We start from the raw sequence: 26,274 nt of genomic DNA, 5'->3' as shown, positions 1-26,274 counted from the left end.
ATCGTGTATTCAGTGATTTGTATTCACATAATAAACTTGTATACTTTCATTTAAATTGAGATTGGAATTCATTGGTATACATTGGGTTGTATTCATCAAAATCAACATTCTGATTTTTTACGAAGATCTTTCTTACCCATGAAATTGAGAACAAAAATTTCAAAAAATTATTACCTGAATTTTCGCCAAAAAAGTTTTAAAAACTTTAGTTTCACAAATCACGAATTTTCAAAATTAATGGGCCAAGAAATGCTACATAATTATATATCATAGAGAAGAGAGAAGGTAAGATCGCGGCCGACTGGTTGGCATCTGAAGCTCTGAAGCAGCCGCCGGGTTATCAACAGCTTTTGACCTGTCTGCCTGGACATAAGATACCTAAAAAAGAAGAAAGAAAAGGAAAACGTTATTGTAAATGGCACGAGAAATGGACTCACTCTACAAATAATTGTGTAAATTTTAGGAATCTGATTCAAGATTACTTGGACAAAGGTTTGTTCCGGATAGCAGACCGACCAATGGGAATCGAGACATCACCGTTTGCGGGAGCAGTAGAGAGATCAATATGATGTCTGCTGACTTAAGGAAGTTGTCTGACCCACAAAGAAATTATTGGAAGGATCAATCGATAAACATACAGTTATAACTGATTTGCATAGACAGAGTAAATTAAGGAGAATAAGAGAAAATTTAGAAGAGAATCATAATATACATATGAAAGGGATTTTAGAAAGAAAACAAAAGAAGGTTGAATAACCTAAATTTTCGCAAAAACAAAATTGAAAGAACTTCAATTCTACAAATGATGAAATTCAACAATTAATTTGGCAAGAACAAGATTATATATAAAGATGATTTATCCATGAAAAAACATATTGTTATATCTGATTTTCATAAACAGATTGAATTAAGGAGAAGAATTGAAATTAGGGAGAGAATTACGTATGCAAAGAATTCTGGAAAGAGAAAAAGGAGACAAAAAAGAGAAAAACTCTATTTTAAAAGTGTTGACAAAATAAAAAAAGAAGAAGATAAAATAGGGATAATAAAACAATATTTTTTTAGAACATGTGTTTGAGAAAAATAAGGAGAACAAAAATACATTTAAAAAAAAAGAAAAATAACTACTCAATGCCAAATAAATAAAACAAAGTCTTTTTTTTTGCTAAAAAATTAAAAGTGGGTTATTTCTTGCTAATTTAGTCTATAGGGTGTTATGCTGTGCCATTTAGGTAATCAAGGAATTCGGCTAGAGCTTAAACGAAATGAATAAATATAGCTAATTAACGAGCTTCTTAATTTTAAGGAAATAAAATAATTAGCCTAATGAACTAACGACTCAAAAATATAAACTACTAATTTGGACAAAATTAATTTAATAAAGTATTTAAGTAAAACTAAAATCTTTTTGAGACCATTTTCGAATGTTTATATAAAATGTACCAATTATATACATAACATATATATTATTAAAAATTATAAATAAGTGATAAACTATTTAAAATGACTTGAAAATATTTTTAGTTTGTTTTATTTTTTTTTTATTTTTTTATTTTCTAAAGCTAATTATTTGAAATCGTTTGAAATTAAAGACGCTCGATGATTAATCTATATTGTGGAGGTTCGAAATTGGGTGTCAACAGGCATGATAAAAGGGAGAAAATGGTGGAGTTGGAAGATTGAAAGTTATGTATCTGGAAATGAGAGAATTTGAGAAAAAAGAAGGATTTTTGTAATTTTTTAAAATGGTAGCAAATAATAGAAAATAGGGTAAGAAAAAATGTATAGTTAGATAATTTTTCCAAAAAAAAATTGGGGGTTGGGGGTACAGCCGTACTGGGTAAAAAATAATAATATAGGGTGGGGTGGGGTGGGATGGTAGGGGTTGAGGTATTAACAATTTTGCTTTGATTTAATATTTTTTGGTTTTAGGAGATTAAAGTGGGTAACAATCATTTTACCCAAATCATATTTAACCAAAAGTTATATTTACTCACAATTTTATATTCTATCCATTAATAGAGATAAAATGATAAATTTATTAAGTGAATTATTATTTTCTTAATAGGTAGTCCAGTTAAAATTGGACATGTAAATAGGGACGTGTAATTGCAGCACGACAACATATTTGGGACATACATGTCTAAAGTTGAGTAGTGTCAAGTTAAATTCAAACATAAATATCTTTAGGTTTTCTTGGCAAGTCAAACTTGAATTGCCTATATATGAAATTAATAACTTAAACTTGACAATTCAATTGAGGTAACATGTCATCAATTAGCCATCTTGCCAACCATTTATATGCTTCTTGTGTCAAATGAATTCCATCCCAACTAATATGAGTACTCGGATCAACACACACTGGGACTCCTGGTGCACCACATGTTCTACTTGTGTTATAATTATATTTTCCACTTGTTCCACAACAAGCTTTCTGTAGCGAGTTTTTGTCAAATCCTGAAAATACATTTCAATCAAGAATGGTAAATGAATTAGTTAATTTATGAAACTTTACAATTTACAGGACAAGTAAAGTGAAAAAAAAAAAAAACTTATGATTAAAAATAGGTAGAAAGAATTATATTTACCAAGAGAGACTGCATTTCGTAGAAGCCACAAATAGGCATTGTAGTAATCACCATAAATCAGTATAATGTTTGGATACTTTTTCTTCATCTCGTGAATGGCTTGTTGCAGATGATGATTGAAGTATCTTGCAAGGCTATTTAAATCTTTTATGCAATGATACTCATCGTAGGCCGTTATTTTGTTGGTCTTGAATTTTGTTAACATAGCCGTGACACAACCAATTGGGAAATTACCTGGAATAATAATTCGAGTAGCCCCAAAATCGATAACCCTCTGAAAATAACAAATTCACGATCATGATGAAACAAAATTTAGATGACAGAGTTATTATCTAAAGTCAAGATCAAAACCTCACTTTAACACCATGAATGATAGTTTGAACAACTTCTGGCACCATTTTTCGAGCCTCTTTGATGGATTTACCTTGGCTTAAGCCATAATTGAAGTCATTTCCTCCTATTTCTCCAACTAGGAAAAGTGATTTCTTCAATTTTTCTTCTGAGAAATCATATCGATTCATCAACGCGATGACTAAATTAATCGAATGTAGTTAATGAATTCCTTACCAGGAGAGCTAATGGATTTGAAATGAGAAGACATCCAATGAAGCTGCACACTTAATGTACTATTTGTGAAAGACACAGCAATGTTCTTCTCTGCAAGTGATTCAACTGATAAAGCAGTAGCCCCTGCTACTGCAAAATTCACACCATGACTAAAATCTGCATTTCGATCCTTGAACGGATTTAGAAAAGGAAGACCAGATTCCCGAGCTGTCAAAAAAAAAAACATTATATTCAATACAGATAATTTATTTATAAGGTAATTACAGATCGATATATACCTATGAAATCAATCATCAACATTCCATCAGAACATCGTCCTGTCACGTTATGGAAAAAATTAATTCCATAAGGAAATCTTCTACATGAAGAATGAGTTCCACAAAGGCTCTCTCTCAGACAATTGCCGGTATCAGAAATTGAGTTGCCTAATTGATATATTTTATCAAATCTGCAATTCATCAATAATCCTTCAGTTTTTTTATGCTTTTGTGCATCTCCTTTCTGTTGAAGAACCACAAAACCCATGATTATCAAAAGAATCAGTACTCTAATTGTCAATGCCATGACTCGATCCAATTATGAAAATGAAACTTGAAATTTATTTATAAATACAGTAAACGTAATCTACACTATATATACAATGATATCCTGATTGATTAAATATAATAATAATAATAATAATAATAATAATAATAATAATAATAATAATAATAATAATAATAATAATAATAATAATGATGATGATTTTGTTTATCTAAAATGACAGCTTGCCAGATTTGCTTGATTATCACGTTGATATACATATTTTTTTAAAAAGGGAGAATACATTGATGTGTTTTATTTTTATTCTATTTTTGTTAGGCCGATTTGGAAAAAAAAAAAGAGAAAAAAACTTTGCCTAGAACTTTATCATTTAATTAAATAAAATTAATTTTGTTGAAAATACTAATGAAGTACCAATTGTGTATTTCTTCTGTAAATGAAATAGTTATTTATTTTAATACTGGAGTTGCAATTATGTAATATTTAATTATATGCAATGACTATTAGAAAACATTAAGCAGATGGGAAGTGGGGTTGGATTGGGCTAGCTCGAGGGTGAGGAGGAGATAATGAGCTTGCAGTTCGCTTATGAAACTTGTTTTTGAAGCTTTATGTAGTTGTTGAAGAACTAATCATTGAAAGAACTATAAATGAGAATGAGATACTCTCAGGGGTGAGAGTTAAAAATAAATAGTGATAGAATAAGAAAATAGTATTCCAGGATAGCTAATCCGAGGATAACTAATTTTGAGATAGCTTGTTCCCAACCAAACGACCCTATCGTTAACGCCATGGCCAGATTTTGGGAATGAAAATCCGTGCAGCTTTCTTTATAAATACTACTTCCAATTAATGTGATATTATTTGACTTGGCGAAGAGAAGAGTTTAAGAAATGTGAGATATTTGTGTAACTATAAATTATAATCATTTTATTACCAATAATTTTAAAATTAAATTATTACTTATTAAATATAAAAATAGATCATTCTTTTTTAAACGATTAAAAAGAAAAGTATGTTATGATGTAAATAGAGTAAAAAAAAGTGTATATATATATATATATATATAATTCTGTGTATTTAAATGATAGATTTCCTTGATTATTATTTTTATCACGCTAACCTTCATTTTGTATTTTAAAAATACTATTTGCCTGGTACACGTCTTTATAAGTCAAAACATTTTTTGTTTAAACATGATAAATTACACGTTTAAACATGTTGAAAGCCACCACGTGAAGACTAATGTTGCACACTCCATCCTGTTTACGTACGTTATCTTTTTAAAAACATTAATTTCCATGTGATCATCTGCTCCTTCTGTTTCATTTTATTTGACTTTGTATTAAAAATAAAATTTTCATCTTATTTGTCTATTTTAGCAAAGTAATTGAATTTTATAACTGTTTCTTCATACCATCATTAACAGTATTAAACAATTATATTAAAGATTACTCTCTCCTCCATTCATTTTTTATTTGCCACTTATATTTAGATTCATGAGAGTCAGATTCAGTGTTTTAAAAAACTTTGTTGGGACTCGTCTCGGGGCTCATCCTAGGGCGGAGCTCTAGCAAAACACCCCGAGACTCAAGCGTGGGGCTTAGTTCTGTAAGACTTACACCCCAAGCGTCCGACTGTACACCTTAAGCACGCCCAACGCCCAACCCTCGAGGCTCGCCTAACAGATCTTACACAAATTATGTGTTAAAATCTTTAGTTAACATTGTTGACCCTCATAATTCTTGAATAATTGAATGATACTTAATAATTTTTAATCTAGAGAGATAAGAGGATTGAGAATAACTCAAATAACAAGTTTTAGTATCGCATCTTTCCTATTTGGTAACACTGTGAAAGTAATTATATATTATGTAACATTTCTTTTAAAAATACGTCGCAAAATTTATTTTTTCACTTATCATTGGTCTTCATGGTTTTGTCATGTCTCAAAATTATTATATTTTATTTAGCTATTTGAAAGTAATTTTATTTTTATTCATGATGTAGTGATGTTTTTATTATAATACCAATAAGGTTATTAATTATTTTCTTTTAGGGGGGTAAATTGTATAGTATGATAAAAAAAATATTTTTGAGAAATAATGATTCTTTTTACTATTATAAAGTTAAGGTATTAGATTATTTATACTTGTATAATCATGTTAGAACTTTTATTTTCTATTAGTTTATTTAATCATATTTGTATTTATTTCAAACTATTGATTTATTTTTATAATTTTGTGTTATTATATTATTATACTATATTATAAATTAAAAATTTAAAGATTCATAGTGCTTACGCCCCACATCTCGAAACTTACGCCTCGCCCCATACTAAGTAAAACGCCTCACTTCACGCTCCCGCCTTTTAAAACACTGGTCAGATTTGACTAAATTCTGAAGCTGAATTGAATTAAATTAATTCACTATTTTAAAATTTTGTTATTAAAAAACTATACGAAAAATAATACAAGTTATAACTTTTATTCATATTAATATGATAGAGAAAAATATGTAATAAATTAAAATGTTAGTCAAAGTCTATACAATTTGACTCTCACAAAGTGAAACGTAACAAATGAAGTTGAACGGAGGCAGTAGTAGAAGTCACCTTTTGACTTCTAAAGTGTCATTAATAAAGTTTTTAGTTTAATAAAATGCACCTCTAATAAAAGGGTTTTCTTAAAAATGGTATCAATTCAACCCGAGTAGAGTAAAATAAAACAAAGTGTACATTCTTTTCCACGAAAAATGAAGAGTCATTGGTCGCTCCATACATTGAACTTTGCAAAGTAGAAAAAAATAATCCTAAAGTGGGCATTTTAGTTTAGGTAACATGTCATCGATTAGCCATATTGCCAACAATTTATATGCTGCTTGTGTCAAATGAACTCCATCCCAATTTATGTAAGTAGCAGGGTTACTACATATTGGAACTCCTGGAGCTCCACATATTCTACTTTTATCATAATTATATGCTCCTCCTATTCCGCAACATGCTTTCCATAGACAGTATTTGTCAAATCCTGCACATTTCAATCGTGACATGTGATTTTTCGATATATATATATATATATATATAAATTGTTGAATCCCTTTTACAGAAGGAAAGTATATAACGCATGTTCAAATATATATCATGCATCACATTCTTAACATTTTTTTAAAAATTTCTTTACTAGAATTTCTGGCTCCACTAATAATAAAGTATGGTTATAATCATAAAATATAAAGAAATACATTTTGAGTACTTAACAAGACTTGTGGCATTTTGCAGAAGCCATAGATAAGCATTGTAGTAGTCACCATAAATGAGTGTAATGTTTGGATACTCTTTCTCCAATTCTTGAATGGCTTTTTGCAAATGATGATTGTAGAATAAAGCCAAGTTATTTAAATCTTTCAAGCAATGGTATTCATCATACGCAGTTGAATTATTGGTAAAAAATATTGTCAGCAAATTCGGTATACAACCAATTGGAAAATTTCCAGGAATAACAATTCGGACAGCCCCAAAACCAATGACTGTCTGAAAGAAGAAATAACAAATTAATTAGCAAGCCGAAAAAAGGACGATTGATCACAAAAAGTACTAAAATTTATGTAAAACACGTATATCATGCATTTATTGATCTAATTATACAAATATTGATGAGTGGACATAATTTTTAATGTTCGTGAATATAAACACCTTTAGTAAGTTTTGCGTATTAAAAGCATAGGAAATGGAGAAGGAAAAAAAAACATACTTTAACAGCATTGATAATGATCTGAACAACTTCAGGAACCATAGCTCTCAACTCCTCCAATGTTTTACCTTGCAATAAACCATAATTAAACTCATTTCCTCCTATTTCTCCAACCAGGAAAAGTGCATTCTTTAGGTATTTCGAGCAATCTAGCATATAAAAGGAACAAGGAAAGTATATTAGTAAAAAAAAAAAAAACTTTATATTGTAATTAATTATAATTCCTTTTAAATGTAATTACCAGTAGAGCAAGTGGATTTGAAATGAGTAAACATCCAATCAAGTTGCACATTTAATGAACTATTGGTAATCAGTGAATTAGAATTAATCTTCTTATCTATCAGGATTTCAGCTGGTAAAGCAGTAGCTCCAGCTACTGCAAAATTTGCTCCATGTGTAAAATTTCCATTTTGATCCTTGTAGGGATTTAGCAGAGGAAGACCACATCCCAGTGCTGTATAACAACATATCATTAAAAAAAGCATTTTAAATGATATAACGGGTAAAGTTCAATGACTTTAACGATACAAAATGTAGTTTTGTGACTTTACTGATACAGACGAATGAGCAAACCATCAGAAAATTTTTGGAAAATCATAGAGAATGTTGAAGTTGTGTACCTATGAAATCGATCATGAGCAAACCATCAGAACATCGTCCAGTTGATTTATTTTGAGGAAAGTGTTGACCATAAGGAAGTTTTGCAAATGGGGAGAAAGCTCCAAGGAAGCTCTCTCTGATGAAGTTTCCAGTATCAGAAAGTGAGTCACCCAACTGATATATTTTGTCAAATTTGCATTTCATCAATGAAGGAACTTCAAGCATTACCTGAGCATCACTCTTCAGAAGAACCAAGAAACTGATGATGGAAAGAACTTGTAAGAGATCAAGCATCTTAATGGTCAATAACATAATCAATTAGTAAGGAATTATGTGCCTAATTATACCTGCTACATTATATTTATGTTATGTTGAGTGAGATGAGCATACTGCTAAATTCTTGTTTAGGTGACCAACTCTTTTATTGTTCCATCCTTGTCTGTTTTTCTTGAGCCCAGACTTGAGGAACTTTTTTGTATTTTCAGTATTATTTGACCATGTTTGACAAACTATATTGAAAATTTCAAAAATGCAGTTCCACAGGTAGGAGTACTCATGCACATAGCATTAAATGGAAATTACAACGATTTTATTGATCAAAATGTCAGAACTACTATGGTGCACAGCTGGGCTGTTTTCGACAAGCATTAGAGCTCTTATTTTCAGACTCGTTCCCTCAGAGTCAACTTCTTTTACAGTGTTAAAGGATAAACTTCAGTACAAAGCACCAAAAGAGTGAACATTTTGACATCCAGAACTAACGATGACATGAACTACTACTATTGTACAACAACACCTGTAAACAAACTGGAGCAAGGAGATGACTGACTTAAAGTACGGTATGCACATCATGGTGGTTCCAGCCATGCAGTGTGACCCGAGGAGTGACACCAGAAGGTACTTCGAAGGAAATGGTCACTGTCATCACTTCACCAGGTACCAGTGAAAAATAGTTGTCGGAGTAATGAACAGGAAGGATACGTGTGTCTTCACCTTTCTTGTTTTCCTCCTTTGAAGCATGAACAGAGAAATGAAGAAAGAAAGCAACTCCTTTCCCCGTTCCATTAACTTCAGAAACCTTGGCCTTGTTGTGCTCCCTTGAAACGTTCCTCCTAATCTTCTCATATAAACTGATTTCATGTTTCTCCCCATCCAAAAGGTCAAAAGATTCTGATGAATCCAATTCATCACAGCTGCCGTTTCTTCTGATAAAGTTATTTCTATACAGTGGAGCGTTAGAATCTGGCTTCTTTGATGTGTTCTGAATATGCATGCGCATTTCATAGCTCGACCCTTTTATAAAGGTTAGAGAAGTAATCTTGAGGGGTGGTCTTCTCTCCCTGAATGGTTCCAAAAGCTTGTAATCACCACCGGTTAGGTGCAACCAGTAAAAATTCCTCGAGTATATGCGATTATCGGACACATCATAGAGTTTGAGAAGAAGAAAGTAAACTGGCTTTGGATTCTTTGACTTCGGATACTTCATCTCAAACGTAGATATAGCTTTTTTGGGTGGCACAGTAAGTTTTTCAGAGGTTTTGTAGTATGGACATTCGCCTTCCAAATCCCAAACTGAGGCTTCTATAGCAACGTTAGAAAGTTCCTCTGACGTAGTGTTCACTACCTGCAGACAGTAAAATAATCATGAAAACAGTAAAATTCCGCCAAATCTTATGCTAGTTCCTGCATTATCAATTTTTTGGATGCAAAAGTTGCACATCTAAGTCTAGGTGATATGGAAGAAGTAATACCTACTACATTTATTTCCCTATCTGAAAAGGCAAGCAGAAGGAGAAGTTCCAAAAAGATAAAAAAAAAAGTCTGATCAATGCCACAGACTTCAGGTTCTGAATTCTAGCCTCCAATATGTATTATAAAAGTTCAAGTATATCCACTTCCTATTATTTAAGCCAAAGTATCAGACTTATCCTCTAGACAAATGATTACCTCTACAGAATATGTTGCCAGATTAAGCTGAACATGAATTGGTTCTGCTGCAGAGCGGCAGCCATAGAATCCTGCTGTTTGGTCGAGGAGATGATCATAAAACTGGCCTCTTAGACCAGTCCATGGGTTTTGAGTTTTCCATATCAAAACACCTGTATATTTGCTCCACATTTGGGAAGTGTAGCCTTCTAAAAGAGCTCTGTACTGAACATAGTTAACAAGCTGTGCCTGTATATGATTTATTTACAGAATAAGTCAAATGCAGAAACAATGAAAAATAGTTTGCACATCAATGAAATATTCCACTCACCTTCAGACAAAAATCATCCAGATCTTTTGGTTTCCCATATGATAATATCTGGTCATGAACCTTTTCTGGTCTGGAATAGGGAATGTATTTATGATAAGTCCATATAGGATTGGGAACTTCTTCAATGTAGCCATTTGATAATTTTTTGAACAGAGGAATCTGCCACCCTTCTGGAGGCATAGTTGCTCTGATAGTAGCCGCTACTGGCATCCCCACGTTACCAACCTCGGGATTAAAGCCATACTGGTAGTAGTCATGCTTGAAGAAGTCCTCGGGGTTCTGAATTTCGTAAGGACCATCGCTGAAGTCCCCTTTCCCATCTGCAAACCCATCCCACATAGACCCTTGAACGTAAACTCTAGTACCATCTAGATATTGACTTGGGTCCTTTATCACGGGAGTAATTGTTGAGGTGCCACTGTTGTTTGAATTCATATAATATGGATGGAGTTGTAGATCATTCTTCAAAGCAGAATTGATGTCAGGTGGTGGAACTTGTTCATTTCCCCCAACCCACAAGGCAAGACTAGGATGATTCCTCAAAAGCTTAATGGTATCTCTTGCACATAGCAAGAAAAGATCATGGTCAAGTGGGCCATCTGGGTTTGACACAGGGTCACCTCGTCCATCACAGTCTCCGGTAATCCAGAACTCTTGCCAAACCTGCCAAAGAATGAGATATTCACACTGTGATCCTCTTTTATTCTACAGGGAGCTAATTTATAAATGCACTTCATCTCCAAGTAACTCTACTTATAACATTTTAAATTGTATTTGAAGCAGATGCCAATTTTATGTGTCTATCCATGGACTGTTGCATGGAACTCCACACACTGAATAGAAGTAGCAACTTTCTATAGTAAAAGCAAATAATCAGTGAAAGATTCTGCGAGAACCAAATTATATATACTCTGTACATGAAGACCAATGAATGCCTCTGCTCTAAAGAGTCCAATTAAGTATGTAGCTTCATCAGCCTAGCAAGATATATGGACATCCACAACAAATGTTGTAATAATCACCATCGCCAAAAAAAAAAGTCATAATAGTTGCCAACAAAACCATCCAGCTATTTTATCTCTGAGTCAAGTTACCCTTTAGAAACGATAAAGCAAGTCGGCTTCTGTTTCACTTTCAAGTTTCAATCCGTATGATCTAGAAATTCAAAGGAAGCTGACACAGGCATACGAAGCAGGGTAAAGAGGAGCGCTCTACAGCTTAAAATTTAGATAAACATAAACTCAAGAGGGGGCTTACTGAGGAATGCTCTGATTCCATTGCCTTATAGGAGAGGTCTATTCAGGAGAACAATGAAAATATGGGAGAGTTCTATGGCATTTTAGTACACCTATGACACATGCTATTTGTGAAAAATCCTTTATCTTGTCTAGATCTTCTACCTTTTCTTGTTTCTTTATTTTGATAAGGAGATTTTCTACCTTTTATATAACAATCATATAGAGAGTGATTCACGCTCACATCAATAAAGTTGTTCCTTAAGACATTGGCATCTGGTTCTGTAATCAAGAGGTCACCTTTCCAACTACACAAATTAGAACATGCACACACAAGCCAGAGCACATCAACACGTAAATAACAAGTTAGAACCCACAAACACAGAGAGGTGGGGTTAGAAGTGATTGTTCTCACCAGTAAACCATACAAGTCACAATAATGATAAAACTCAGGCCTCTCAGCCAGTCCCCCACCCCAACAACGCATCATGTTGAAGTTCATATCAGCATGGAATCTGATATCTGTCTTGTATCTTTCCTTTGAAAGCCGCAATAATCCATCTGAGAGGATCCAATTACCCCCACGAATGAATATTGGCTGATCATTTACCTTAAAGAGCCTGTCATGAAAACAAAGCCAAAAGAAAGACCATTATATTAACGAACGAGACAAATTTCTCTGGAGAAGATAAAGGGAGGAGATTTCAAAGTTACAGTTACCTTCCACCTGTGACACTATCTATATGACTCTCAATTTTGCGAAAGCCAAAATGATGACTCCATGTATCCGATTCTCCATAACCTTTCACATTAACAGTTATCTCGACATTGTACAGATGTTGCTTTCCCATGCCATTAGGCCACCATAAATTGGGTTTATAGAAATAAAGCTGCAATGGAAAGATTTAATCCACTCAGACTATAAGCTTTTCATTTAGTTCTCCTTTTAACAGAATAAACCTGAGATAAGTTGACGAGCAGTACAATGGAGAAGACTGATTTTCAAACAAATAGTTAATTCAGCAAAGACAAACATCTAAAAACAGAACAAGGAGGCACAATGAATAGATACACCCAGAAAAGACAAACATCTAAAAACCAACAACAAAAATAACGAACTTCATATAGAGTGGAGTACTCGATTTAGAGCATGTGCTAATTCAGCACATGAACTGGATCAAACATCCAAACAGGATTTGTTTTTCATGAGGCACTTTATTGTCCTGTTTCATTACACCATTGTTCACCAACTTCAAAGAGTGAATAAAAGACAACGTTCTAAGAACAGAAACGTGAGAAAAACTTGCAAAGTTTGGACAATCCTTGGTCAAACCAACATCCTCATTGTAATTGGTACTAAGATAAATCGTAACAAGTTATTGGATTACCATCTCAAGCATATTCTCTCAGTACTGTATAACTCTATGATTTATTCAACTGGAAGAAATATTGGAGGTAACACCGAAACTCAGTAACAGAAACTTTCACAGCCCCTCCCACATGGATTATTATTCAGATCACCAAGGAAAGCATCCAGTAGACTAAAGCCAGAGGGTGTGCAACCATCACTTGGATTTTTTACAAATATGCCAACATAAACTGGTGAATTGCATTCTTTTAAAATAGTACTCTAAGACCTTAACTAGGGAGTGCACTGTACCGTGTCCTACTCATGATTTTCTCAACCATAGACCAAATTTGGCCATTAAAAAGTGACTTTGTACACAAGCTTGGGACACTACAAGATGTTTTATAGGACTGGAATTAGAATTTATATCTACACAACATTTTTTATACTATTTTTATGAAAAGGATGAAGAAATACATATATCAATATTACTATTAGAATCAAAGAAAAAAGGAAAGTAACAAAACAAAAGAGAGAGAGAAGAAACTAACTTGAGGAAATGTGTAATGAATGGTTGCACCCGCAGAAATAGACACATGCTGTGTCTCAAGATGCTCAACTAAGAAAGTACCGTCTTGGAGTTCAGTTGACACTTGGATGTTCAGCGAGCATTCAGCTACCAAGGCATTTTTGTTGACCAACTCTACCGTAGAATGCAAATATACTCTCTTGTAGCCATCAAAAAAAGACGAGGCCAAGTGGGGATCTACTATTTTCACTGGCTGCACCAGAATTGGTATTTAATCTGAATCAGGAACTATATATTAACCACGACAGGTAAAACTCAGCACATAATATCTCAGAGCTACGGATTTGATGGCGTTTGTAGACAAATTCTAAAAGACGCAACATAACATCACAAAACAAAAAACAAAAAAAGAGAGAGGATAGGTAAAGTTGACCGCTAACACCCAAAATTGTACACACAAATAGTTGAAAACAGTTTTCTGGTTGAAAGTACACAGGTCTAAAAAGCGAAGTTCACAACAGAACCATAAGAATTTCCAATGACTATTCAAAGAAACAGACTAAAGATTCATGAGCCAGAACTAAATTTTGATTGAAATCTTACCCCTGTAACAGTAATGGATACCTCATCCCAGATACCAGTGTTCCTATCCCTGTAATAATGTGAATATCACACAACATTAACATTTACAGTGAAACAATCCTGCTTAATTTTGTTTCAGAAATACTGCACTTGGCAATAGTTGTTGTGAATTTATTCAATCCAAGAAATCGGGAGGAACAATATCAATGCAAACACTCAAATAAGAGTTTTGGGCTTCATATTTAATGAAATAAATTTATAAGATGATAAGGTCATTGCATACTTTTTAGAACAAAATTTCTCCACCTTAACTTCTTGGGAGGTTTATAAAACGATATTTTTTGGTGGGGCCTGAAAACTACAGCTTATATGCAAGTTATTCATATGAATATTTCATTGAAAGTTGCTGAACAAAGAGTCCATCGACCCTAAACCTACAGAAATTTTAGAAAGACGAAAAATTGAAATTGTGCACTATATAATTGGTTAATAAACTCTTCGAAAGAGGAGAAAGGAAAGTCCAGGTTTATTTGAATCTGAGTTCAATACAGAGATTTGGCAATTTTTATGATTGAGATCAATTGATCAAATTTATAGCACAAAAACATATCCCAGACGCAAATTTCTAAATCGATGACATTATATATGTAAAAACATCTTGGGTAGGTTTCTCTACTTTTTGGTATAACGCTGATATACTGAAAGGAAGGTTTTTCCACATCAACCTACTGAATCCCTTCACCTTTTTTCTAAGCTGTCACCCGCTATGTTTAAACTCAAATATGCAAAGATGAGGTTATTTATGTAAAAATGCAGGCTAAAATCTCATAAATGCTATGTTTCATCTAACTGAGATACTTCTATATATATATATATATATATATATATATATATATTCATATGGTAATTCCAAATGTCAAAAGAGAAGTGTTACAGTGAAGAAATTGATTAAAAACTAGCTCGGAAACAGTAAATCCGTCCACACCTTATTGGAGTCATCCAATCCCAACCTTCAACATATTGTGCAGCAACATCTTTCCCAATCTAAGATGTGGAGAAGAGAAAATTAGAGCCGGTTCCACACATCATAGAGAAGCATATGTTTTCACTACTGATCTTTTGCAAATGAGACAATGAAACAGGAACATTTTCTGGTTAAAACGAGTTTACTATAAATAACACAACTATTGAGGAAACACAACCAAACTGATTGTATACAAGACATATACCAAAAGAAGAGAACCTACACCAAATTTATGATGTCTAAGTGTTAGTTGGAGCAAGTAATATGAAGTTAAAAGTTAAGATAGTTCTGAAATAACTTCCCCATAGTGAGGGAAGTCATTTTTCCCTTTAGGTGGAAAATATTTTCCTAACCAAACACCAGAAAATGACTTCCTCAAGGAGAACATGATATCCAGCACATATTTTTTGTGTGATTGTATTGATGTCTCCCATGAGAGAATAATCATAATGTGCCCCCAGAAAACACTTCCAAAATGATTTGTCTCAAGTTTAATTTGAAGAATACCTCATGATCACCACCTTGACCACCCTCAGGAGGAATACGCCCTGGATGATCAGGAGGATAGACAAGCACAGCCAGCAGATTCTGACCATCCGGATGCAGAATATCAGTAATATCAATAGAATGCCTCCTAAACATTCCCTTTGGAAGCACCTCCTTGTGCCCATTCAGATAGACTTCAGCAGAATAGTTAATAGCTCGAAAATTAAGATCCACATGTTGATTATTTGACTGAAAAATAATAATTAATCAATTACTTATTAGCGGCAATGAACACAGGGAATAGTTCCAAAATCACAAAGGAAATGAAGAAAGAGTTGTAACATTCACTCGGCAGACTAAATAAATATGCTTGAGCTACTCAATGTGGAGAACATATTAGATAAGAAACAAACACCCATTACAGAAAAGGAGTCACAGAATGAAAATGAGACAGATCAGATACTATGGTCTATGTATACATACCAGCTTACATTCAAAGGTAGTGAAAAACCAGAAAGTGTAGTGTTCCCTCCCTGAATCCGCAATGTCAATAATTGATTCATTTTCCAACCCATAGAAAGGATCAGGAATAAGCTTGTTCTTTAGCAGAGTTCCTAAAACACTGCAAAAAGTTGAACTACAAAGTGAAAATATAACAATACAAAGCACCATCTCCACAATGCTTAAATTTAAACATCATATCAAGCCCTTTAAGAAAATGCTATGTTTTTTTCAAGTCACCACTTTCCTCCAGATGTTAGCTACCATACCAAATGGGGGTTATGAAGTTTAAACTACAACACCAAAACTCTTTCAAGTGGTGAATATGAAGTGACCAAACAAGAATCAAGTCATATCATTACAAAAGATTGTACATCTTTAATTAACTACAAAAGGCATACTAAAGTGAAATAACTAAATCAATTGTTCAAAATCACCCTAACAATTATCATCAAGATTTCAGTCATTTGAGCCCCAAAAAGAAACAATTTTTAAGAGTGAATTTTCACATATTCAAGAAAACCCATGACCAGATTCCACTGATTTGACTAAAAAGAGAAACATTACGTTCCAGGAACAGCAGCTTCCATCCAAGGAGAGTTGAGAGGTTGTGTTGGAGGTTGAGTAGTAGTGAGCTGTACTCCATTGATTTCAACTTCAGTGGATCGGGCAGCTAACCACCCTTTATCCAACACTGTCTTCACCATTCAATAAACCCTAAAGAATAACCTTAATCTTCTCTTAATCACAATGGGAATTCGGAGAAAATGTTGATCATCAGTGCTACTACTACTTTATGGAAGAGGTTGTTCTTGTCCCATTGTTGACGACTCCACGTGATTTTAAAGAATATTGGGTCCCGCAATTCTTGTTTGTGGTAGGACCCTCTCAAGCTGAGAAAATGTTTACCTTGGGCTTGGACGCATCACCTATCCTGTTTTCTTTCAACAAAACAACGTAACAATGAAATTGACATAAGTTGTCCATTATATTAAAAATAGTTTTTCAATAACATTTAAATTTAAATTAAGAAATAATTTATTTTTTATATCTATTTTATTTTTGTTATTAAATACTCACTATTTATCATTTAACATATTTTTCATATCACTAAATTTAATAAAATTAAAGAATAATATAATATTATTATCTCTATTATTTATTATTTCTTAAGAGATATATCAAGTCAGTAGTGAACAATTATTGTTAGACAGAAAAAGTAATAGATAAGACCAAGTCTCTCGAAAAGCAAAACAACGACACAACAAACCTACTATTTGAGTTCGATTACTTCCTAAATTAGGTAAGTGAGGTTTGTCCGGATAATTAGGAAAAAAAACTTACTTATGGCAATAGGGGATCGGAAAGAAAATAAAAATTGAGTATATTGATTACTAAAATTTTAAACTAGAAAAATTAGTGCAATTTTTTTTTTTTAAATCCTCGTGTAGCTGGCATATGAATTTCGATTAATTTATTGGGGGATATGAATTGGAAAGAGGGAATTACTCCAGTATACTTCCTTTAATGCATGTTATACTCCAATGAGTCATATTAAGCAAATTGTTTGAACTATTATCACAATTTAAAATAAGTCGACTATTCAATGTTTAAGAAGATTGTTATGGTTTTTTTTCATTGTTGCCTGTTATTTAATGAGATTCTTTATTAATTTACATTTTCAAGGAGACTAAACAATGAAAAGTATAATCGTAAAATAAAATTAATGTATATCTTTAAATATTTTTCTTAAAGGGTATGTCATACTGAAACAATTCACTTAATCTCAACTAGAGAGAGTAACAGCCTTTGCTATTTGGAAAATTAAATGAGTTATTCTCTTTATCGTCACTTCTCCTTTATTAAAAAATTATTAGTGTTGTAGGAATGCAAATATTAAAATATATGCGGTCACATAATTCGGATATAATTAATTATATCTTATATATAACAAACGTTACAAATAATACACATAAAGAATGTTTTTTTTTTCAAAATGGCCATATCCTGTGAATCATTCCGAATGTACAATATTATATAAAGAGTGAAAATATTTTTTTTAAATGATAAAATATACGTTAGTACATATGAAGAAACGATGTTCACAAAAGGCTTATAATATCTTAGAATTAGTGGTGTACCTAATTAGTAATTATCCACGAAATGCAGTGAAAGCAAATAAGACATATTAGTGATATAAATTACCAAATATGTAGTCCAAAGGTATTCAATGATCATGTCTCTCCAATTATTTTTTATATTAATAAATTCAGTCTAACATGCAAAAATATAATCTACTTATTGAAGATTAATTTATCTCGATAGGTATTTGGTAGAAAGTACATTTGTCATCACACATGAGGCTTAGCTAACATTAATTTTGGGGAATTTCACACTACAAAACAATTTAAAGTGCATTGCTTAAGAAAATAATTCTAAATTGCTCTTCAACAACTGCTCTTAATAAATATCAGCTCAAATCTTTTCTAAACAACTCAAATTTTAGATATAAGCTCATCTCGATATTCTAATATTTTTTTTAGATATTGTCCACTCAAAATTATTCACAATTAGAACACATCAAAATTTTAAAGTTGAAATTCAAAATTGTTTGATGAAAAAATTTAGACTTTTATTTAACTTATCATTTTATTATTAAATGAAAATGATTGATATTCTATTTGATTCTTTCGATTTTGATGGAAGAATAACATCGAAAATAAAATAAATTTTATGCCTAGCAAATTCTTTTCCAAACAGAGGAAGGCTATATTAAGAGGAAAATGATCACTTGCTTAATTATCTGTGGTATAGATTCAAATATTTTACTGGTCATGAGTTGGATAAGCTAGGACATTATACTAGACTTTATGAATATGAACAAAAGATTTGGACCAGGATCTTAAGTAGGACCCAAGTGGCCTATTATAGGGAACCTTTAAGAACAATAATTGGATTGCAAATCGTGGCGGAGCCAGATTTTTTAATAAGGGGATTTAAAATCTGAGAAGTAAACACACAAACTAATGGAAGAGAGTTCGACATCTATTATACATATCTAAAAAATAATTTTAACTATGTATAAATAGTAATATTTTCCACCAAAGAGGTTCGAATGAACCCTCAAGTATATGTTGGCTCCGTCCCTCCCTGATTGCAAACAAAATACGGTAAAATCTCATTAAATTGATACGCATGTAATCAAATATCATAATGAATAAAGAAAAAAAAACTATAACCAAGAGATTAATAAACATGTACCCCCCCCCCCCCACACCCTCCTCCTCCTCCCATATGGTGTATTTGGTTTCTGCTATTAATTATTATTAACTAATTACATATTAATTGAAATCATAATGAAGAATAATTTTATAAATTTTTTTTACTCTAGTCTTATCTTTTTTTTTTTTATCTATCTCTCTCTCCAATATAGAAGCACAAGTTGTCTATACTCTATTACCACATATAGTGAATTTGATTGATGTTATGTGTGTCATTGTCACACATAACATTGATAAGAGCTTTTTAATTAGTCTATCCTAAAGAAAGATTTTTAATTTGCCTATCCTAATGAAAGATTTTTTATGTGAATTTGTCCTTGTGCCTTTTCTTGTTGGTATTAAACTTCATGAAAATTCCCACTCACACACCAAACAAAATATCACTATCAACTACTAGCTATCACAATAAAAACACATTTAAAGGTCTACACAATTACATTGTCATGATATTTTTAAATTTAAAGAACTTGTTAATTTATTTTAAATGCATAAAATATACAACCCCTTCATCTTAATTTATGTGATATAACTAAAATTTTCAGAGTTGATCAATTTTTTCGTCTAAATCTTTTTATGTCTTTTAAAAAGTTGTTAATTATTATTATGTATAGTACTTTTTACGTAGTTCACATATATATTTCTATTATATAGAAATGTGAAGACGACCAACGACCAGTGGCAAAAGCGATATTAAATCAAATATACAAGGGCAAATTATAATTACTATACTAAAATTTGTTGATATCCGTGCACTCATGCTCAAACCAAGGCTCTATTTTTTTTTAATACTCTAGAAGCATCTACATCTTCTCCACTCTTCCAATGAAAAAAAATAAATATCTCATTTGCATCAGTTTTCTTAGATTTTCAAGACTAAATGGTTGAGAGTGTTTCCAGGTATGTTTTATTCACATTTTTGCTTAAATCTCTTCGGTTAACTTTTTCAATTTTCAATTTTGAGTGATCATTTATTTTTTCTTGCTCTTAATCAGTCCTTTTCAAATATTCAAAGATGGCTTCTGTTCACTTTCTTAATTGGATATTACAACCCTAGGTCGTTCCAAAAATATGAATTGATAAAAAAAAATCAGAACTGTGTGCTTTCTTTTATCTTCTATTTTCTTAAAATTATCTCTCTCTTAGAGTTTAATGGTATAACAGAGCCTTCATCTTTAGTATTGAGACACTCATATAGCTAAAGCATCACGGCAAAGACAGTCGCTTTCTCGTGAAATATTCTTGGCAAAAAAGAATACCTAACAACCGACTTAAATGATATAGTTAAAATATGTGTTTAAGTTATAGTACAAGTTAAATTTTCAAGAAAAGAGATGTGAGTTCCAATAAATCCTATTTGCTTACCAATATACTAATAGTAATTCTTAAGCTTTGAGTAAATAGGAATATAACGTGAATATCCCCCAGACTAACATGTAATAATAGATTCACATCTAACTTAAGTAAATGAATTGAGGATAAGAAAGACTGAATTAAGTAGTGTAATATGAAACTTATTACAGTAGTTGTTTTATATGTTTTCTTTCAAAGACATAAAAAGAGAGGTGAGCAAAAAGACAAATTTGTTTTTAGTGCTTTAGGATCTAATTCCTTCATCTATAGATTTTATTGAAATTTCTATAAAAGTAACTTGGTGGTTCTGTTTGTTAATTTTAGCAGAATTTTAAATAAAAAGAAATTTTGAATATTCAAAATAAATGTGGTGGGGTGAAGTGATGTACTCTTTTGTGTAATTGCTAAGGAAGACAGTGACGAAATTTATGCTCATTTCATATTGAATTCAATTACCATCACATCGTAAATGGTAGATAGCAACATTCATAATAAATTTGGAGTGCATGTGACATATGAAAAAAATCATAAAAGTGTGTATATCCTTGAAAGGAGACGACAATTTTGGGTTTAGGATAGTGATGTTCTCTGCCAACAGTCACTGGCCAAGTTGGTGTTCGTCATCTTCTCTGAGGTCCTGCGTGCTTAGCTATGATTGTAAGTGTTCCTTCTTTTCTTTATTTATACTTCTTTAATCTACATTATTAGATTCTTTCGAGATGTCGATTTTTTAGGTGATTCCGTGTGTTGTGTGGTTTCATGTGTGGAAATTTCTCTTTTTTTTTTTTTTTGGAACTCGTCACAATAACTCTGATTTTAGACTTTTCTTCTTTACTGATTCCTTTGTTTAAATGTTGTCCCTCTTCTTTTTGTTCTGTTAAGTTACCATAAAGTGATGTTGATTTTGCATTGTTTTAGACATCTGCAAACAGTGATAATAGAGTAGGAGCTCTTCTTTGATTTTCTATTCTTTGGTTGTGACCTCTTCTATGCCTTCTTGTTATGTATTTATATGTGCTCATGGTTTATATGTTGATTGCCTTGTTCCTGATTCTCAAATTTGGAACAGAATGTTTATCCAAATTAAGAAAAATTCCTCCCCTGCGATGGTAGCTTTCTAAATGGATTAAATTGTTGTCTCCCTGTCACCTCAAATGTATAATTGGCTAAATAGTTGGCTTATGTATTTTCTTTCCTATATATGTGTTCAATGTTAACAGAAGTATATTTCATTAGTGCTAGAGTGTCTTACACAATAATTTACCTTGCAGTAGGTTTTTTAGTAGTAATGAGGTTGTCTCAATTGTTACTTTTGAAGTACTTCCATCAATAAATACTAACTAAACTTTTTGTCCTCCTTTACCTTTTTATCAAACAGAGAAGTAAATCATCGATAACTTTTTCATGTCACCTTCTATTTAGATATTTTACATTACTAATGTAGTTATTGTATAAAATTGGTGAAAAAATCAGTTTTGAAATATAAATATCATATTTGATTCTTCTTTTTTGGAGATATATATTTAACAAGTGGTAATTTTTCCATTTAGTTCACGTCAGTTTTAGATTATAGGTGAACACTAACTCACAACGCAATGGCTCTTAATGTTAAAAAATTCATATATATTGCCCTATTGATAGAAATGACTATCTAAAATTCTACTTATCTTGATTCACTTGGTCAAATCTCCTATTTCTCAAGATCTGTAAGCAACATTTTTGTCAGGTTGAGGCAATGCAAATATTGGCAACACAATTAATTCCCAGATCCAATAGATCTCAGATTCGGAAAAGTAAGGCATAATATCCATGTTGATCTTCCTAGAGATAATTGGTTTGTTGTTTTTTCTTTTCAATTGAATAAAATTCAGGATGGATTCTCACCAAGCCGAACAAGTTTCTTTTAAATTTTTTATTTGCTTTAACATGCTTTCTATTAGTTTTTAAAAAAAATATAAATGTTGGAATAACTACGATAAAGGTTTATGTCATAAAATGGGTAAGTCTTATGGTGCTAATACTACTTCTAATATGAGACTTTGAATACATGTTGAATCCAGAAATATGATGAAAACAGAGTGCTGAATTTGATACGTGAAATGGCCTATAAATCTGGGAAATAGTGAAAGTAAGAGATGAAATTAGACTTATCCCACATAGCATAGGCTTTTGTTTTGACACTTTAGAATTTATTTCAATTTTGAAGTGTAATTTTTTATTCAAGTAACTTATGTGCACACCTTTTTTGAATCATAAAGCCATTTTTTTTTAAAAAAAAACTAAGCTTATGACATGTAAAGACAAGAAAGTAGGAGTCAGTAGGAGTAGTAGAAACATGAGGAGTTGGAAATGTAGCAGAAATTTTGTAACCATTTTCTCCTCATGTGAAGATGTGCACAAACCTCTGGTGTTTATAAGTTTTAATATCTTGGTTCTAATACATGGTTGGTGACTCTCACTCTATCCTCTCTCTTTTTTTTCTTTTTTTTAAAAAAACCAATATTCATGATATTCACTCTTAATTTTACATTTTTAGCTACAAAATTTCTCATTTCATCGTTCTCCCTTGATTAAACAAGGGAGAGAAGGTGTAGAAGGATCAAGAGAATTGATTATGATACAATGTGGTTAATAAGAAAGATTTATGCTCTAGCTTTCGAGAGAAAGAAGTGACAGTCGATTCAGCCAAGAAGCGTAAGTGGAGAGGAAAGATCCCTATAGATACTTATCTCATTCCACTTCAGTGGCTGAACCAGTAACTATCTCTGTGCATAGATTTAATATTGACGAAGTTTGAAAATTACAAGCAACGTGTATCCTTAATAGATATGGATTCTTTTTTAAAAAGAAAGTTTTTGATAAAATTGGAACTTGTGTAAAGACCAAATAATTGTACTTTCTGTAAGTGATATTTGAGATGGGATTCTAACTTGTCATCGTTGTACAGTTCACAATGTTACTTTGCATTATAATCAAGTAAAAGATTTTGTCCCTTCATTCTCTACACATTAGACTTCTTTAGTAAGTATTTTTTTTGGCAGCTATGAACTTGGGAGTATATATATAAATGAGCTCCTTGAAATATAAGACGTTGGGCCCGGGCTTAGCACGGGTCATACTTATCTAGTATATATATAAACTTAAAACTTCTATGTCCAAATTCACGGTCAAGATTTAAAATTTTAAATGTAATAGCTTGATTTTAGAAATTATTCTTTTGATTTTTTTTGCCAACACTAGCTAGTCTTTTTTTTCGTGATTTACAAAATTTTATTTATCTATTTACTTAAATTTCTTTGAATTTGAAGACATAAATCATATCAAATTCGTAGGATTTGTGTTATTAAATCCATTGAACTCTAATGACATAACAAATTAAAGTTTACAGTATAAAATCACTTTTTTTAAAAAAAATAATTAAAAAAAAATCATATAAAAGTGACTCAATTTTAAAGTTTTTCAACATTTTTTTTTATGTTGCATAAAAGGTAAAACTTCAATTGAATTTCTATATTTTATATCAAAATATAGCATGCCTCTCCAAAGTAGCTAATTAGCTTAATGGAATATTTTGTGTATTAAGCTATTTTTTCTTAACACTGATCTTCTTTGCAGTTTATAAAATTGTTTTTATCTTTTTATTTTGATTTCCTCGTAACAATTTGAAGTCATGGTTCACATCAACCTTGCAAAGCATGTGTTTTTTTTTTTTGATAGACTAAGAACATAGCTTTTGTTAATTAAAAAAAATGTTTATGAATTTACCAAACAAATGAGTATATTAGTAAGAACAAAATAGTCAAAAACATATTTCTTATATTAATAATAATAATGAGTTGAAATATCAAAATAAGGAACTAAAAATAATATCATAAATCATAACGAAGATTAGTGTTATGAAGCGAAATACTAAAAGAGTTTTTAAAATTATCTCAAACATAATTAATTTATATAATAATAATAATAATAATAATAATAATAATAATAATAATAATAATAATAATGAGTTGAAATTATTATTGAAACATCAAAATAAGGAACTAAAAACAATATCGTAAAAACAAAGATTAGTGTTATGAAGCGAATTAATACTAAAAAAGTTTTTAAAATTATCTCAAACATAATAAATTTATTTTAGAATGTCATGTCATATTTTCAATACAAAATATAAAATTCGATGAAATTTGCTTTTTAGTTATTTATCAAAATTAAATGACTTTTATATATGAAAAAATATCGACTTATGTCCAATAAGTTTTGAAATTAAACGACTTCTATATTATAGGAAATAGAAAAATGATTTTTTCGTGAAAAATTGTAAAGTTAAATAACTTATACAGAACAAAAAATTTAAAAATATATTTTTTTTATAGTAAACTTAAAATTCGATAACGGATCTTTCAAAAAAGAGGATCCACATAAATGTGAAAGTTTTATTTTGAAGTTCACATAAATGCTTAGTTTGTCTCTTAAATCAACCTTCTACAAACCAACAAGACATGGAATATCAATATAATATTTACACGAGATACAGTAATAACAAAAGAAATATCAAACTAATTACTAATATTTTTATACACCTCAAATAATGTCAATATACACTCATTATCACTTCACCCGTTTCAATTTATAGTGACATGATTGAAATTTAAGCTAACTAACTATTTCGATGAACCATATTATTCAAAGCATTTTTTTCAGATGATTTGTGCATTAATTGTCGTCCACCCCCTTAAACCAACTGTTTTAAGCAATTTAAATAAATTAATGCATATTAGTTTCCGGACATTCATGTTCCATTTTCTTAAAATATTAATGAGGGCCTTAACTATAGTCGATTATATTGATTTACCTTTTTGAGTAACTTACGTGTAGTACCTTTTTTTCATATTAATTGTTTTTTATATTATGACATTTAACTCAACACGTAATTTTCAAGACATATATTCCAACTTTTAAACTACATATCAATAATTAGTGAAATAAAATAAAAATAATTCTCAACATCCTTTCTTACATCAATAATTCAATATAGTAGTATTAAGTTTAATTTCTTTAATGATTAATCAACACTTAGATAATCAAATTAATTTATTTTTTTATAACGAAATACTCAACTTCACGTTAAAATTATAAAACCAATCAATATATTTCTAACAAACTCAAATTCACCTAAGTATCACATAAATTACCAGTATTTTAGCTATTAATGATTTTGTGATATTTAAATAAAATTAAATAACTTTTTTTGTTATAAGAAAATGGTTCAATTACTTTCTTAATATTTAAATAAAGTTATACATCTTTTTTTTATTTCAAAATTAAGTGATAAATCTATAAACTAAACCTTAAATTTTGAATAAATATTTTTCTACGCAAAAAAAAAATACAAAAAAGTTTAACCAAACTTGTCAACCGAAATAATAGACCCCACCCACCCGCACCCCCATGGCTGCTGCGTAGTGTTCATGTGGCTCACTTTAGCGCAAGTCAAATCTTCATGGCGCTGTACCTAGCCGGCGAACGTTAGCCATGACCTTTTCTTTAACCTCTTTCGGCAAATTATATTTCACTATCCGCTAAAAACAACGACCACTATCCTAACACTTTGTCCGAATAATTGTTATGTAT

General features: G+C 31.2%; 3 protein-coding genes across 3 annotated transcripts; all 3 read right to left on the bottom strand.

Moving 5' to 3' along the window:
* Window positions 1–2,079: 2,079 nt before the first annotated feature.
* LOC125870755 (acetylajmalan esterase-like) lies at window positions 2,080–3,724 on the bottom strand. Its single transcript, XM_049551264.1, has 5 exons — window positions 3,434–3,724; window positions 3,156–3,362; window positions 2,945–3,087; window positions 2,589–2,862; window positions 2,080–2,457 (listed from the first exon to the last, which is right to left on the bottom strand). The coding sequence occupies exons 1-5, from the start codon at window positions 3,717–3,719 to the stop codon at window positions 2,240–2,242; spliced, it is 1,128 nt and encodes a 375-aa protein (XP_049407221.1). The 5' UTR covers window positions 3,720–3,724; the 3' UTR covers window positions 2,080–2,239.
* A 2,686-nt stretch (window positions 3,725–6,410) lies between these two features.
* Window positions 6,411–8,486, bottom strand: LOC125863861 (acetylajmalan esterase-like). The gene is made up of 5 exons (XM_049543840.1): window positions 8,071–8,486; window positions 7,692–7,904; window positions 7,451–7,599; window positions 6,959–7,230; window positions 6,411–6,729 (listed from the first exon to the last, which is right to left on the bottom strand). Exons 1-5 carry the CDS (start codon window positions 8,360–8,362, stop codon window positions 6,510–6,512), a joined length of 1,146 nt encoding a protein of 381 aa, XP_049399797.1. The 5' UTR covers window positions 8,363–8,486; the 3' UTR covers window positions 6,411–6,509.
* Window positions 8,487–8,617: 131 nt separating this feature from the next.
* On the bottom strand, window positions 8,618–16,803 carry LOC125863851 (mannosylglycoprotein endo-beta-mannosidase). The gene is made up of 11 exons (XM_049543834.1): window positions 16,580–16,803; window positions 15,995–16,133; window positions 15,533–15,760; window positions 14,987–15,045; window positions 14,023–14,071; window positions 13,442–13,672; window positions 12,263–12,432; window positions 11,958–12,162; window positions 10,308–10,970; window positions 9,998–10,225; window positions 8,618–9,674 (listed from the first exon to the last, which is right to left on the bottom strand). The coding sequence occupies exons 1-11, from the start codon at window positions 16,717–16,719 to the stop codon at window positions 8,880–8,882; spliced, it is 2,907 nt and encodes a 968-aa protein (XP_049399791.1). The 5' UTR covers window positions 16,720–16,803; the 3' UTR covers window positions 8,618–8,879.
* Window positions 16,804–26,274: the final 9,471 nt, after the last annotated feature.

This window comes from Solanum stenotomum, chromosome 1 (genome assembly GCF_019186545.1).
Source record: "Solanum stenotomum isolate F172 chromosome 1, ASM1918654v1, whole genome shotgun sequence".
Lineage (NCBI taxonomy): Eukaryota > Viridiplantae > Streptophyta > Magnoliopsida > Solanales > Solanaceae > Solanum > Solanum stenotomum.
The sequence above is the reverse complement of the archived record's forward strand: the minus strand, read 5'-3'. Positions and strand labels throughout refer to the sequence as shown.